The sequence below is a fragment of the Triturus cristatus genome, chromosome 1_1 (genome assembly GCF_964204655.1).
Source record: "Triturus cristatus chromosome 1_1, aTriCri1.1, whole genome shotgun sequence".
NCBI classification, from domain to species: Eukaryota; Metazoa; Chordata; class Amphibia; order Caudata; family Salamandridae; genus Triturus; species Triturus cristatus.
This window is the reverse complement of record NC_140579.1, coordinates 158,333,910-158,350,864: the sequence shown is the minus strand read 5'-3', so window position 1 is coordinate 158,350,864 and position 16,955 is coordinate 158,333,910. Positions and strand designations below refer to the sequence as shown.

General features: G+C 46.1%; 1 protein-coding gene across 4 annotated transcripts in view; it reads right to left on the bottom strand.

The window, feature by feature from the left end:
- LOC146869886 (vesicle-fusing ATPase) overlaps window positions 1-16,955 on the bottom strand; it is a 1,522,848-nt gene that overhangs the window by 474,840 nt on the left and 1,031,053 nt on the right. For all 4 annotated transcript variants that reach the window (XM_085623863.1, XM_085623829.1, XM_085623831.1 and 1 more), the window contains one exon: window positions 10,698-10,897. In XM_085623863.1, coding sequence (XP_085479989.1) covers window positions 10,698-10,897 — 200 coding nt within the window. The remainder of the gene's footprint in view (window positions 1-10,697; window positions 10,898-16,955) is intronic.

Here is a 16,955-nt window from a genome sequence, read left to right as displayed (position 1 = left end):
TGTCTTGTCACGAAAGCTTGTAGGGCATCTCCAAGCCTGTGATTCCTCCCGAGAACCAGCATAGGAGGGACTACAAGGGTGAGCCACTGCCTCTTGTGCATCGGTTTAATCTGTATGCGTCAAAGACCATGATGAGCTCACGCCTGTGCATGTTTGATCCCAGACTGACATAGTGGGGCCATATTCCAAAGACACTTCTGTATCCATGCACTGTGGAGGCCCACACACTGGTTACCAATTGTTTGGGGCAAAATCGGCGACTTCTGGGCGCCTGGTATTGCTGCCTTCTCCACGATTGAATACTGTAGATAATAGGTGAGTGAGTGGAGCATTGGTCCAACTGAGCAATGTGGATGACAGTGGAGATGGATTCCAGGGACCTCCATGAGCGAGCTCATTCCCTTCGACCCCTTTCTTGAATTCAGTGAATGCAGATGGCGGGTCTTGTCTGCCGCTTTCTATCTCTCTCTATGTCAATGTTTGTTTAACAGCCTCTATCTGTCTGTATTATTAGATCCCTCTATCTACATTGAAAAAAACAGGGTTAAACATTTGCTGTGGTTCTGACAACATAAACCTGAAAACCCCCTGAAATATATGAGGTATGGCATACTATGCACAATGCACTCCATAACTCACACCCTACCATGTTTGGCTTTTGTTCAAGTTGGTACACAGCATTTATTTTCCTGTGTCATCAGCAGAGTGGTGTACTGAGCATGACAGAAGGTAATGGTTACTTAGGGTACTACTGCCTCTGCTTTGTGCCTAGAAAGTAACAAGCATTTGCAATGCAATAGGTCTCGCATTTGTGAGAGTTTAAGCTATTGGCATTGTAAATGGCAATGCCTTTTATTTATGTTTCAAAAACCAACACGTAAATAAAAGGCATTGCCATTTACAATGCCAACAGCTCAAACTCTTGCAAATGCGAGACCTACTGCATTGCAAATGCTTGTTATAATTAGCAGGCATAAAGAACTGCTGTGCAATGGTTCAAATGGAGTGCACATCACATAGATGATACCAAGTTAAGGTCCCACTGCAGCCTTACAAAGGGTGTTGCCAGGAATATGTGGATCATGCTCTTAAAGAAATGGATCAGAGCAGGTGATTTTAAAAGACATGGCATATCTGGCAAATGCAAAAAGGCCGAGAGGGCCAAAAGATGACCTTTAACTGTTGCCACAGCCGGCTTTTCTGGGCTAAGGAGAGCAGACTCCTTCCAGTGTTCTGCATATACAGTACTGGTTGAAGGACACCTGGATGCCTGAATGACAGCAACCATTTGGCGAGGAAGATCGAAAGCTATCAACTGTCGCCTTATGGAGGTGTAGGTTGTGCAGGATGGGTAGGCTGCGACAGGAGGTCCTTCCAAAGGGGCAGCCGAAGTGGAGGACAAATGCTCGTGGCTAGAAGTTCTGGGTACCACACTCTACTCGCCCTGTATGGGGCTACTAAAATAAATTGGGCCTTGCCTTTCTTGATATTTATCAGAACTCTAGGCTGGCGAGGTAGGGGCAGGAAGGCGTTCCAGAGTCACAGTCAATGCTAAAGGCGTCCTCAAGGCAGAATCGCTTTGGGAACTTCAACGATCAAAGGTTTGTAAACTGCGTGTTCTCTACGGTGGTGAACAGATTGAGTCAGGATTCTTCCAGTTGTTGGAAGATGCCCTATGGCACCTTTGAGAGCACTGTCATTTGTGATCCACTAAACAACAATGGCTGAGTTTGTGCACACAGACAATTAAAGATCCTGCCAGGTGTTGGGCGATTAGGGAGATGCCTTCTCCGTTCAGTCACTACCAGTGAGCCTCCTGATAAAGGGCCCACAACCCCACACTACCGTGTTTGTTGCAGTACCACATTACAGTTGTGTTGCCCGTGAGAACCTGTACCCGCTGTCCCTAGGTTCTTGGGAGGGATGCCTTCAATGCCAAGCTAATCGTTCGCAACTCCAGCAAGCTGATGTGGAGGTCAGAGTCTTCTGTTTTCTGCTTCTCCCAGGTGACCTCCTCAACCCAGCAACGATGCCTCAGTTACGACAGTCAACTCTTGGTGGGGTAGGAAGAGGGGTCTTGCACAGGTCCAGTAGTGGTTGGGCAGCCACCATTGCAGGTCTCTCCCAGTCTCCTCTGGCATCCAGATGCAATTCAGAAGGTTCTCTTGGATCTGAGCCCACTGAGACTTCAAATCCCACTGCAGGGCTCTCAGGTGACATGTGGCATGCTTCACAAGCATGATGCAGGAGGTCAAAAGGACAAGAAGCATCAGAGCTGTTCTCCCTGAGACCCAGGTCGAGGGTTGAAAGACTGGGATCATAACCAAATGCCCTAGACTTTGAGGCAGACGAAAGACGAAGAAGAGCACCATGTTCAGGATGGCTCCAAGGAAGGGGAGCCATTGTGAAGGAGCGAGGTGTGTCTTCGGAACATTGATGAAAAATGCCCAACATTATCAACAGACTGGCAGTCGTCTGGAGGTGGTTTATGACTGTTTGTGGCGAATTTACCTTTAAAAGCCAGTTGTCGAGGTATAGCAAGACTAGTACTACCAACACCCACAGATGAGCAGCAACCACCACCATAACTTTCTTGAACACCTGAGGTGCACTGGTCAAGGGGAGTATGGAGAATTAAAAGTGCTTGAGGTCTACCTCAAACTGCAGGCAACCTCTGTGGGGTTGCAGAACAGGGGTGTTGAAATAAGTGTCCTGCAAATCTAACATCACCATTAAGTCTCCTGGATGCACGGTAGACAGAATCTGGGCAAGGGGCACTTTGAACTGTCCTTCCAAAGTAAGAAGTTCAGAGGCCTCCATCCTTTTTCGGCAACAGGAAATAATGGTAATACTAGCCAGTCCTGATCTTTGTTGCTGGCACCCTCTCTCTCTATGCCTCCCTTCACCAAGAGAGCTTGAACTTCTTCACAGAGTATGGGCAAATGGGCCTCTTGGAGGTGTTGTGGTGTAGGTGGCACATCTGGGGGGTGTACCAGGAAGGGTGGGGTGTAACAGGAAGGATAAGGAGTAACCGTATTCCACAATTTGGAGCAACTATTGGTTGGGTGTGATGCTCCTCCGGGGCAAGTAAAAAGTGATGCAGACTCCTACCGGGTGATTGTGTACTGCAGGGGGTGACTTGAAGCCGCTTTGGTGCAGTTGCCGATGGGGAGGCAGTGGGAGTGGGGTTGGCTCTGTGTAAAATGTGTTCCCCTGCCTCTATCTTGAAAGAACTGAGAAGACCTGCTGTTGCAGGGGCTCATTCTGGTGCTGTATCTACTGGAATCCCAATCTAATGCCTCTAAAGTGATGAAGTTGCAGGTGGAACTTCCCACCACGCACACCTAGGCCTAGAGACCGGGTAGTAGCCTTGCTCCCTTTCCAGAGCCAAGTCTAATCTAAAGAGCTTAGAGCCATCAAAGGGAATATTCATTAAAGCTTGTTAGATATCAATGGAAGAGCCAGAGGAGTGAATCCAACAGCTGCGCGTAAGTACCACACAGGCACCGGCTGAAATACCCAGTGAGTAGTGTCTGTGGATAGTGGATGAAAACATGCTTTCAGCATATGTTTCCATGGGTTTGGACTTCCTATCAGGCGGGGTGATCAGAAACGCAATTGGATTAATTCTGCTCATGGATATCTGCACCACCAGGCTTTCAGGATTGGGATGCTGCAAGAGAAAATCTGGGTTCCTGGGGGCAGGCCTGTGTCGCCTTGCGACCTGCCTGTTGACTGGAGGGCAAGATCCTGGTTTTGCCCAGATGTTCATCAGCACATCAGAAAGAGCTTCAATAAAGAGGTGAAGAGGTTTTGAGCTCATGTGTCCTAGGTTAAGGACCTCAGTCAGAACATTGGTTTTGACCTCTGTTGTGGGTAAAGTGAGGTCTAATAATTCTGCCGCTCTCCTGATCAGTTAGAAAGGAGGAGGATTTTAACGTTCCCATGGCAGGATTAGGGGAGGAAAGGCCAATGCGTGAGATGTATCCAGACCACTGACCTCTAGTAAATTATCAAAAAGATTCTCATCCTCATAACTGTCATAATCAGCATCATCGTCATCAAATTGTTGGGCTGGTACGGGTTCCGAATGGGAGTACAGATACGTTGTTTGCAACCTCTCTGTAGGAAGCTCAGAGTAGTCTCAGAGACTGACAAAACTATTGTCTCCACTTCTGACAATGGTGACATTAGTGCCAGCTTTGAGGCCCAGACTGGTGGCATCGGCCCAGGTGGCCAACATTTCTCTGGGGCCAGAGTCAGCAGAGGCAAGATCAAGGAGATGGCTGGCCTCAGGTAAAGAACGAGTGGCACAGTCAGGGACAGATCCGCCAATGGTAATCCGACTGGAGTCCATCTCAAATCCTTAAGACCCGAGGGCGCTCTAGAATGATTTGGAGGGGTACAGAATTCTGATTCATGTCTTCTATCAGCTCGTGGAGCTGTTGGGGCATTGCCAATGGCCTGTGGAAGTCTGGGTGCATCGTGAGCAAGGTCAGAATTAGTTCTGAATTCAAGAAACGACTCAATGGCCTGGAGGTACCCAGGGTGTCACAAGACTTCAAACCGTGACATTGGCGGGTTACAAAGAAGAGCCATGTTCGGACTGGTTGTGTTTTGGGGATTTCTTGAACGTATCTGAACTTTGTGATTTCGATAAAGATTAGTTGTGAGTTTGGCCTCGGAGGCAAGAATGCAACACCACTCAACTGCGATTTCTTCAACTTTCTTCAGAGTTCAGAGACAACAAGTTTTGCTTCGTGGTCGCAGATGGCCTTTTGGTTCATCTTCGTGCAGCAGTGGCATGATTTCAAGTCGTGCTTGGAGCTGAGACACCAGAGACAGAAACCATGGGTGTCGATCATCACCTGGCGATTACAGTCCCTGCTAGGTTTAAACCCTGTAGTTTTAGGTGGGGGCATGTATATAGAGCAATGAAAACTTTCTCTGAGGGAAAGGAATTCGGTCAAGCTGACAGGATTTGAAGGAGCTCCTGATACACTGACGTGAACACATGGAGGTCGTGCAGATATAATGGCCCCAGCATCACATCCGGGATGGAACAGATCTGACAAGGAGCCACACAATGCCATCTACCTGTGAGCAATGGTATTGCTATTGAAAATTCTACAGATCCAGCCTGGCGCCTGGGGGTATTCACAAGATGAGGAATCTGCAGTTAGACAACTGTCGGAAGTAACACTAAGTAAATACTAGAGGGCCTTGTAATAGTACAGGAGTAAGTATCCCAGACTGGAACAGTTCCATGGTACAGATCTATTCTCTTCTGAGCCTGGATGGCAGACTGTATTGGTGCAGTGGAACAGTTTCTCTCACTGCTTGGCCTAGAGAGGTCTAGGGCTGGATAGTAAAAATAGCAGAAAACATTGGGTCAGGGGTACAGTCTCATTTAACTCTGTGCTTAGATAAACTGCACAGTGGTGTGCTGGTTCAGTGCCTTTCGCCTCTTGACTGATGGTAGAACATAGTGGTTATAAGGTTCAAAGTGATGAGTGTATAGGCCTGTTTGAAAAGTGTTTTATCAGTATACAGCCATAGCACTAAATATCTATGTTGAACGGTGCTGGAGGTGGTTGTACTCCAGTACATTCGTACAAATAACTGGCTCAGCCCATTTATCACTAGAGCTGGGTGGTAGAGTATACAGGTACAACATTTAATGTCTTGGCTGGACAAAGTAGCACAGAGCTTCCAAACACTTCACCATTAGGGCTAGATGGTAGAGTAAACGAGTAGGGAGACAGAGGCTTCATTTCTAGTTGGATGGTAGGGTATACTACTGAAAAGACAGACCCTTTCATTTCTAGCGCTGAGTGGTAGAATAAATGGATAAAGGGATAGAGACTTCATTTCAAGTTAGATAATAGAGTATCCTAGTATAAAGACAGACCATTTTATCTCTAGCTGACTTCATTTCAAGCTGGAGTTAGAGTATACAAGTATAGAGACACAGATGCTTTCACCTATAGCGCTGGTGGTAGAGTAAACTGGTAGAGAGATACAGACTTTATTTCAAGTTTGGTAGTAGACTATACTAGTACAAAGACAGAGCTTTTTGACTATAGCACCGGATGATAAAGTAAACTAATGAAGGGACACAAAATTGGAGACAACCTTTTAAATTGAATAGTAGAGTACAGTAGTACAGAGACATTGATCCAACTATCTCCAGATCATGATGGTAGAGTAAATGGATAAAGTGATACAGACTTCACTTCAAATTGGATAATAGAGTATTCTAGTACAAAGTCCCCTTCATCTCTAGCGCTGTATGGTTAACAGATAAAGGGATACAGACTTCACTTCAAATTGGATAGTATACTAGTACAAAGACACAGACCCTTTCTTCTCTAATGCCAGGTAGTAGAGTGCATGGTGGGTCTAGTTGTTATTTGGTGGCATCTCAACATTCTGAAACTCCTAATGTGCCTTAGGATTGGAATCCAATGGTGGAAAAATTCTTCAAGTGACGGTTACTGCTTGGTTGTGGACACCAAAGCAAATGCAAATACACACACACACCCCGGATGCGCTCTCTTGCCATGTGCTTTATTTCAGTGCACTAGTACAAAGACAAACATTGCAATGCTTGTGCTATATGGCAGAGCAAATGTGTAAATGTACATGAACTTTTCATCTCCTGAGCGATTCTAGTTTCTGATATTTATGCCATCAAGGCGATACCTATTCACACAGCATAGCTCTGCTGTTTTAGGGGGTGCGTGCAATGTTTGATATTATGCATGTGGTGCGTTTTGGACACATGCTGCTGGTAAAACCCTACAAGCCTATTTTACATAGATGAGCTGTGTTGGGTGTATGTGAGAGTTCTGTTTATTGTGGTCTATCATGACTTAGAGCCTAATTTTGAATTCGGCGCACAGGCTACTCTGTCAAACGTGACGGATTTCCCATCCGCCGTATTCCAAGTGACATTGGATATAATGCACTTGTAATACGGTGGGCAGGATACCCGTTTGTGACGGAGTAACCTTTCTGTAAAACTCTATATCAGCCCCATACTATGTGCCAGGTCAAGCTGTAGAGTGCAGTTGTGAGCATGGTGTAGGAAGGTGGAATCTGACTGCACGGTTACCCCCACTTTTTTCCTGGTGTTTTGCTGGTTTTTGACTAGTCTGACTAGGATCCTGCTAATCAGGACCCCCGTTTATTTGCTTTCTCCCTAAATTGGTTGTGCATGTACTTTAGGTACACTCCAGATTGGATACTGGGGTACCCTTATCAGTCCCTAGTATATGGTACACCATGTACCCAGGGCATAGGTACCCCAGAGGCCTCCCAGGGGCTGCAGCATGTATTATGCCACCCCTGAGAGATCATTCAAACTGACACCACAGGTCTGCTACTGCAGCCTGTGTAAGGTGGTACATGCACCCCTTACTTAGATATAGGTTCACTATATCTATTCTAAATCACTACACATATAAACCTATCAGTCACTCCTATGGCAGGCCTTATCAATCCTGGAGGCAGGGTGCTGGGTATTATGTGAGAGGATGCGCCTGCATGAGCATAGACCCTCTGCAGCTTTCGGAACCTATTTTCCGGGGTTGTCTGTGATGCAGCCAACCATATATATTTAAGTGCATTATAACCTCGCGGTAAATGCTAACTTTAAAATGGCTGCTTAGAAACATGTTGTGTTTGGTGTCAAACACCTTGGAATCATACCTCCACATCAGTAACTGGTGTGGGAGGTATGATTCTTTCCTTGTAGAACTACTACTGTGGGTCACCGGGCTACCCGGTACCAGCTTTCTCGACCTGGGTATCACAAAATGGATGCTGCCAGCCACAGCCATGAGTCTGCCCTCCTGCAGCTGAGCCAAGCTCGAGCAGAGGAAGGTTTGACAATAGGTTTCCTGTCACAGGGAGGTGTGACCACTTTCCAGACAGGATTTAGTGTATTAGGGCTGGGTGGGTGCACTCTGAGAGTGCCTGAAAGTCTGCACTGGCGGCACATTTGGTGTCCCTGTGCATAGTCCAGCTCAAACCGGTTGCAGGAGCCATTTGCTCCTGTTCTAGCACAAAACTGGACAAAGGACATGGGTGTAGCCACTCCTCTGTCCTAACCCTCCCATAGGTGGGTCCCCAGAGTTTGTCACACCCCTTCCTTGGGTATAAAGTAGGAACCCTGACTACAAGACTTTAGATTTTATCTTGACTAAACTCTGCTACAGAAACTAAGTACTTCGACGATCTACACTACACTGGATGACCGAAGAATCTCCCTTGGAGTAAAGGAGTTACTCCCCTGCATCGCAGGCACCTTCAACGCATATGACCGGTTTGCATCTCCCGAGCTCCTGAGGACTTTGAAGATTTCTGCAACACAGGAGGTGGGTTCCCGAGGTCTCCGAGGTCGATCTGCGCTCTCAGCAATTTTGAGACCAGTATCCCTCGTGGGGACCGTGCAACCCGAACCCCTGTGCACCGTGTACTTTTGCAGCAGCATATGCTTTTTGGCGATCCCTGAGGCTGTGCTTTGGGCCACGTGTAGTCCTGACCCGAGCAGTATTTCCACTGAAGATTTCCGGCTTACACTCCACAGGTGTTCCGGAGGCTGGTATTTCGTGATTCAGCTTGCGGTCCCTTCGCGATCCCTGGTCCGTTGGCCTGTGGGTCCCTGTGAAGGTAACTTTGACTTTCCTTGGGCTTTCCTGGTTGCTCCAGACATGCCCTGACTCTCCAGAGCTTGGAGAGTGCCCAGGACCTTGTTGGTCCTCACCGAAGCTTATTTCCTCTGCCCGCGAGGGTTGCAGTTGCCAAGGCTTGTTGGTGTTCGATCCAGACACTGACCCCCCCCAGCACTCGACATCCTTCGTGGGACAGCTCACCTCCAGACTTTGGTCACCGCAGATGTCTCCTGGTCCCCGTGGCTGCAGAGTCAAGCATCGAGTCATCTCACCTAAAGCACCCGACATTGGTGGGCATTGGTCTATCGTGCCCCTGGTCACCCTGAAGTGACCCAGACTCTGTCCCCTCTGCTTTCAGGTTCTTGTCTCCTCGGATCCAGGCTTGGATTCCACAGGACACTTCATCTTCCCGGCAGCAGCACTTCTTCGCCTCACGCCACTGAAAACGACGAGTATTTCCGACACCACTTGACCCCTATGCACCCGCCGACTCATCTGGGATAAGTAACACGGGTATCTCGGTACTCTCAAGGGTGCTGGCCTTAGAACCTTCTATGTTTGCAAGGGTTTGCTTAAAGTTCTCTCCGAAGTGCCCTTAAACTCTAAAATTCCAACTGCGACTTTCCCATAGAGTTGTATGGAGCTCGTGCCTGTGTTCACATACTGCACCCGTCCTCCGTGGGTCCTCTGTGTCACTACTTTTGGTGGTTCCTTGGGGTCCCAGCGATTCTACATGCTCTAGGCACTGTGTCTAGTTAAGTCGTGGTTGTTATACCACTTTCTTAGTATATGGTTCGGTCTCCCCCTGGAGCCCGCTGTGCATTGTGCTATTTACTGTTGTTCTAGTGATTTAATATTTTGTGCTTAATCTCATAAAGAGGTTAGTAGAGAGTGTTTAGTAATAAAGACATATATTTTATATATCTCTTGTGTGGTTCTCCTTTCATTTGGTCATTCAGGAGGTTCTGATCTGGTAAAACAAGCTGCTTTACATTCCTTCGAGACTTAGCCTGAAGGCTGCTCTCCATAGCTACCACTAGGATAGGTTTCAATAAAGGTTGTCTTTAACCTAATCATCAATAAGGGTTGTTTGGACTGGTACAAGGTGCCCACTTTAATTAGTGGACAGCATATACCAGGCCAACTTCTCACACATGGGATTCTCAACTGTGAATTATATCTCTGCTGTATTCAGTGAGTCAGTTTTGTACATGTGGTATTTATGAGACATGCTGTATGATAGCACCTATGTGAACTGACCTATGTTGTTGTGTATGCTACCTGAATGTGTTCTGGTGCATGATGTTTGTTTACTGGTTAGTACTGTTGAAAGCATAAATATCATTTGTAGGCACCTCAGTGTACTGTCTGGTGCATGTGTAGGGTTCTATCAAGTGCGCTTTGCTTAAGTGTAATGTGCAAAGTATTTTGATTATACAAAGTATTACGTTGTAAGAGATGGCCATCATTATGTTAATTTGAGCAAATACTAAGGCTAAACAGTAGCCAATTAATTTGGTGTTTGATAATGTTATATTAGTTCAGTTAATGTTCATGCATCATAAATCTAAGATAATACATTACGTTTCAGAGACTTCTATAAACGTGTTGTCTTAAGTAGATCAGCTGTGTGCCTTTTGAACTAGTGCATGTGTGTTGACAACAATCACATTAAGGGAGAAAGCAAGGGATGAGCAACACGCATTTGCTGTTCTACCTCAGGCATCATGTAATCAATGGGTCCTAGTTCTAGCAATAATGGACTAGCACAGGCAATTAAATCTATTCACCTATATTTATTTATTTATTTATTTATTTATTTAATTTGTATGGCGCGTTATAACCACAGGGGTCTCTAAGCGCTGTCTGATTTGGTGGATCACTGGGGCACTAGTAGGACATGTTATTGACCTGGTTATTCCAGTTTCCTTAGTAATTCATCAAAAGGATATCACGACTTCCAATTTAAATAGGATCACAGTCAAACCTAAATGTCCAAAACACCTCTAAGTAACTTACCCTCTTCTGCTCATCCTCTGCATCTGCAAAGAGCTTGCGGATGTTGGCCTCAGACTCACCAACATATTTGTTAAGGATTTCGGGCCCATTTACCACCTTGGGCTCTCGAGCATTCAGCATCTTTCCAATCTGACGAGCCATCAGCGTCTTACCACATCCAGGGGGTCCAAAGAGTAGGATACCTTTTACATGCTTGCACCCTAAGAAACGTGGATAGAAAGAATGAATGATACGTGAACATGTATTCTGGAATCTCTACAACAAACAAAAATAAGAGGCTGTAACAAGCACTAGCGAATGTGGAAAGGATACAACATGTGGCTATCCAGGACTAAGGTGTATTGGCAGGCCTGTCCTAGCTCCACATAAGCGGAAAGCTGTGCACGCTACAGATGAACCGTGTAGTGGATCAACATAGCTTGGCATGCGAGACTTTCTAGAGAGGATCTTGCAAGTGAAACTTTAAGAACACAGGCCGAGTTTTACTACTGAGTGCACGGCTTAGAATGTCAGGGTCTTCAAGTGAGCAATGAGGAACAACATTAAGACAAAGATGTGGTAGTTAAAGTGTATCAGTAAGTGTTACAATGACAATAACAAAAATTCGCACTGCTTCATAAGGGATAACAATGTAGATTTCGGTACAGACAGATTTCTGCTTAACTCAAGGGAAGGGAGCACAAGACGCAATATAGAAATGAGTACACAGGGTCGCGTTGAAGACCAGTGAGGAGACACAAGGCTATGCTGTACAAGGGGTAGGAGATACAAGGATATGGTGTAAACGTAGCCTCGATAGACACTGGAGAGGGTACAGAAGGCTGTGGTGGATACAGAGAGAAGATACAAAGCTGCCATACCAGAGAATGAACAGTATCTTGTGTAGGAATCCAGAGAGAAAACACAAAGTTGTGGAGGAAAATGGAGAGGGAACACATCGTTGTGATGTATGCTTCACAGCTGACACAAGGGTGTGATTAATACAAGAGAAGGACACAGGGTTAAATATAAAGGTTGATCTCTTCGAACCTTCCTTCTGATTTTCACTGATCTATCGGCCCTTTAGGTCCTGGGTCAAGTGCACACATGGTAAATGTAACTGCCATGTGATAGTGCAATGTGGACAACTAAAAACCCAATAAAAGTTGTTTTAAAAATAAAGAGTGGGAGGGAGTGAGTGAATGAATGAGTGAGTGAGTGTGTGTGTATACACACACAATCAATCAGGGTTAGTAAGGCCCAGCTACTCACCCTGCGAGGGTCTCAAGGCACTAGAGGGGAAGGGGGGGGGGGGGGGGGGCTCCATTGAGTGCTGGGGTCATCCAAGCAGCCAGGTCTTGAGGTCAGTCCTGAACTGGAGCAGTGTAGGGACTTGCCGGAGAGGGCGAGGTCGTTCCAAGCCTTTGCTGCGAGGTAGGAGGAGGACTTTCCTCCCGTTCTGGTCTCGCAGATGCGTGGGATGGTGGACAGGCAGGTCAGCTGGTCGGAAGTGTCTCCTGGGTGCGTGGAAGGACAGGCAGCTGTTAAGATATGCAGGACTGATGTTGTGGAGGGCTTTGTATGCGCGAGTGAGGAGCTTGAAGGTTATTCTTCTTTCGATGGGGAGCCAGTGGAGATCACGGAGGTTTTGGGTGATGTGGTTGTGAAGGGGGATGTTTAGGATCAGTCTGGCTGCGGCGTTCTGGTGTTTGCAAAGTAGTTTCTTGTTGATTCCGGCATAGAGAGCGTTGCCGTAGTCCAGTCTGCTACTGATGGGGGCGTGCGTGACCATTTTTCTGGATTCACATGGGATCCATCTGAGCATTTTTTGGAACACGAACACGAACACACACACACACGAACCACTTTAGAATTCATCTCACAGAAACAATCGAGGGGTGAGCCAAATGAGCATGGGAATCAGCTAGGATTAGACGTATTACGCCACTCGGGGAACTCTCACCAAGACTTTTCTATCAGTCCACAATTAAAGCATATGCACAGAGAAAGGAGCTGGCATGCAGGTCATCTGGAGGCAGGGGTCTAAGTACTCATTAGTGCTAAAGTGATCATGGTCAGTTACTTGCATTTGGTGTTCAGACCACTTGCGCTTCTGGACCGCCTTCCTCTCCTTTTTACTGGCAAAGTCTTTACAAAGCTTGTCATCCAATAGGTGCTCTTCGATGTGAAAGTTAAGAACTCTTTTTGGGTCCAGTTGGTGAGACCTTTTTTTTTTCCTTAGAGGGATGTGGCAGAGCAAAAAATGCAGGGAGAGTCATCGACTGTCCCAAATGAAGTGGAAATACCAACTTTGTAAAAAATGAAGTGTACATTCGCAGCAACAATTTATCAGGAAAAGGGTGCGCAAGAAGATTGCACTGAACACAACGCACACAATTAACTCTGAGTAGAAGACATGCAGTCGGCACTTAAGGGACCTGATTAAGCCCCATAGTTGGACACAGAATCTGTACCAAGCCTGGTCCTGGTGTGCCCTGAGTTAACCAGCCCATCGTCAACTCCACAGGAGATAGGGGCTTTCAGGAAGGTCATAATGCAACTTTTCAGGCTGATGCCAGATCCGTCTATTTTGAGCCTTAGGGGATTCCCAGTGTGACATCCACTGGTGAGCCATGCCCTGGCAACAACAGACCCCACTGGTCCTACAACATGCCCCTTCCCAAACTGGCCTATGCCTCAACTCCTACACCAGAGGATTTGTTGAGTCTGCTCACTGCAGTGCCGGACTCGACTCCAGTGGTACCAACTCTGAATCTGACCCAGATGCCAGTTTCTGATCAGGAGCAGCTGTCTGCTTGTGCCATACATATGTCTGTTTGAGAATCCGCCAAGAGGTTGCTAGGGAGACATTCCCCCTGCAGTGTGGCACAGACCTCCTGTACACCTTCCCCTCTCTGCCGCTCCTTCTTAAAGTTCTGAAGCTCAGGCCAGACTGGGCTTGGATCTTCTGGAGGATCTTTTGTCTCAGTAACAGGGTAGGGTGCTGCATCTTAATCTCCATACACTGCACTTCCATGTATGGAAACCGCGCAGCCTCATCTGAACAGTTGTAATTCACCAGCTGAAGTGATGGATGTTATTACTGCAGCTCATCACCAGTCTAACAAGTTTATTTATTTATTCTGGCCATTGGGTGAGGTTAATGGCCTTTTCCTGGAGACTTGCCAAGATGAGCATCTGGAGGTAAAACTGCTAAATATTTTGCTATTGGTTCTATTTCTGGTCCAGCAAAGCTTTGCAATGTGCATGGTTAAAGGTTGTTTGCCAGCCCTGTTAGTCCTTTCCACACTTCCCTGATCATCCTTCGTTTATTAAAGTCACCAGTTTGTCCTTTTGCTCTTAATGAGTACCTTGCACAGTGCGTGCATCAAAACAGTATTTTTTTACAGAGTAATAGGATGGAGACAAGTCCTGCTTGGACTTCCTTTTTTGTAAACAAATCTGTGCATTGTACAGTACAACAACAACGGGGAATAGATGGTAAAATCAACAAGGCATACATTCCCAGTTCAAAAACCGTTGGTACATTGGACATTCTGGAACCAATATCTCTTACCTCCCTCATACACTAAGCTTCCTCAACTAACCTCAGGCCCTGCACCCTCCCACTCATCCTCCCTCAGCTTACAGGCCTCTACATGCCACCCACTGGTGCCACACTTTCTCCCACTTCTTAGGGCAACCCCTGCCCTCATACACTGTTTTTTCTGCAGCGCAACACCAATCGAGATCAACTTTCCATTGGTAATTTTGGATTGAAGGGCAGCCCCCCACGCCCTGGTGATAACAGCGGTCCTTGTGAAGAAGCTAAAATAGAAATATAATTAATACAGACTAGAATCAGTGCTATATTGCTACTGTCCAGCCGGACAGTGAATTTAATAAATGATCAAGGAAAAATGTTAAACACACAACAATAAAGTGGGACACAATCAGCCAAGTTTGTGCACAATTGAATCGCTATGTGGAACCGCGAAAGGTTATTACACATGAAAATTAACCCAAAGGATAGGTGGAAGGTTAACTTGTGAGTGCAAATGGCTAGAGCTATGTTGTAGTGTACATACGCGTGAAAAAAACCATACAAATTGTGATATTAATAAGTACAAGCGCTCGTGTCTTTAATTAACATAGATAATAGCGATTTAGGCGGGTGACCAGGGGTGGGTACTGGCCTACTAATGAGGGCGCATGGAATGACAATCGGTGATACTAACAAGAAGGCAATTAAGTGATGCCACTGCTGTGTCAGGAGTAGTGAATGCGACGGGAGGGGGGAGAAGTGAAGAAGGGGTGGTTACCTAATTAAGAGGCAGGGAGGAATCGGGTGGTCGAACCTCAACGGAAAATTTACTTGAGCTAATTGAAGCTCTATTCAAGGCCTGCGGGTGATAAAAAAAACCGCATTAGCTTGGGGTTGTGTAGGAGAGAAATAAGGTGCAGACTGGGCAGGGTGGCCGCTTACCTGACATGGGAGGCCAGGCACGATGAGGAGATACGCGGTGACAATGCATGGCGTGGCGATCTCGGTAATTGTAGATACTGAGGGATGAAAAGGAGGGATCGTGAGGAATGCACTGAATAGGGGGGAGTAGAAGGCCAATTGAGCTAGCAAAGCGCTTACCTCCACGGAAGGTTGAAAATCAGAGTTGCGGTCTTGGGATGCGATGCAGGATGGACCTGTTAAGTTTGGGGAGGGCGGTTAGAGTCGAAAACTTGACATCTAAACCATGATGGAACGGGGTGGGAGAAGGGGGTTTGGTAAGGGCTTACAGATGCGGTGATCAATGGATGTCCGGAGCTCGGTGGCTATGTATCAGGACGCTAGGGGAAACTAAAACCTTGCGCTAATTAGCTGGGCAGACGTGACGTCTGTGCGAGACGCGTGCCATAATAGCGGCCATATTGGGTGAGGGAAATGCTAAAGGGCATGAGTAGGGTAAAGGAAGACTCTGAATGGAATTCAAAGGAGGAGATAGAAAATGAATGAATAGTTAAAACTAGTAGACACAGTGCGGCCAAAGAGTAAAATTGGGAACAACAATATAGTCTAAAGCCACTATAAATCACATAAAGGGGAACAAATGACTGCGTAAACATTAGGAAGCAATTAGCCTCTTGAAGGATGCAGACTGTCCGCTCCAAACATGGAATCAAGAAGAGCAATAAACTACTGTAATTGACTGGACATTCTGATAATTTGGACAAAAACGGAAAACACATTACTATTAAAGTAGAGTGGTCCAGTCCTCATTTCTGTTCAATCCATTCTTGATACTGCCAGTGCAGAGAATCCATTTAAGTTCCTCTTTGTTTAAAAGTTGTGCAATTTCCGAACCTCTTTGTGGTGGTTTTACCACAGTGATTACTGTCCATCTAATATCTTCTTCATTGTGGCCCACAGTGGCAAAATGTTCTACAAGGGGGGCATTTGGGGTCTTGCAGCGGATTTTTCTGTGGTGTTGATCAATCCGGGTCTTTACTTTCTGCGTTGTCTGGCCAATGTAGATCTTTGGGCAAGGGCATTGAATCAAATAAATTTCATTACATGTATTGCAATTTGAGAAAAATGTTGACTTCATTACAACATTGTTAAAGTTGAATACTTTGCCTTTAATGGTAAATTCACAAACATTACACTTACCACATTTGGCATGCCCGGTCAATGGTTCAAAGCCCTAATGTGCATCGAGAGTTAGAGCACGTTTGGAGTTGGGAAGAGCTGGTCCAACTAAATGGTCTTTTATGTTGCGGCTTTTGCAAAATGCAAAGAGTGGGCGTTCAATCTTCATGGTGCCCGCATCCAGAATAGTCCAATGTTTTAGAATAGATTTGGGGATGGTGTATGAAACCGGTGAAAATGTGGTAACACACACCATGCGGTTTGTGTTAGACTTAGGTTTGAGAGATAAGAGAATTTCCCTAGGGCAATACCATGCTCTTTTAAGGGCATTCCGCACAAGTCGTTTGGGGTAGCCACGTGCCCGTAGCTTGGCTGACAGGGTTGAGGCTTCGTTGAAAGCAATCTTCTTTAAGAAAGCAGTTACGACTAATTCGCAAAAATTGGGAGTATGGTAGGGCGTCACGCAATGCACGCGAGTGTTTACTTTCGTAGCGAAGCAATGTTTTTCGCTCTGTGGTTTTCCTGTTCAACTTTGTGATTAATTCACCGTTAGACTGATAGATGGTGAGGTCAAGGAAAGCGATTGAGGATTTGTCAAAGGCCAAGATGAAGTTGAGTCTTAAACAATTGTTATT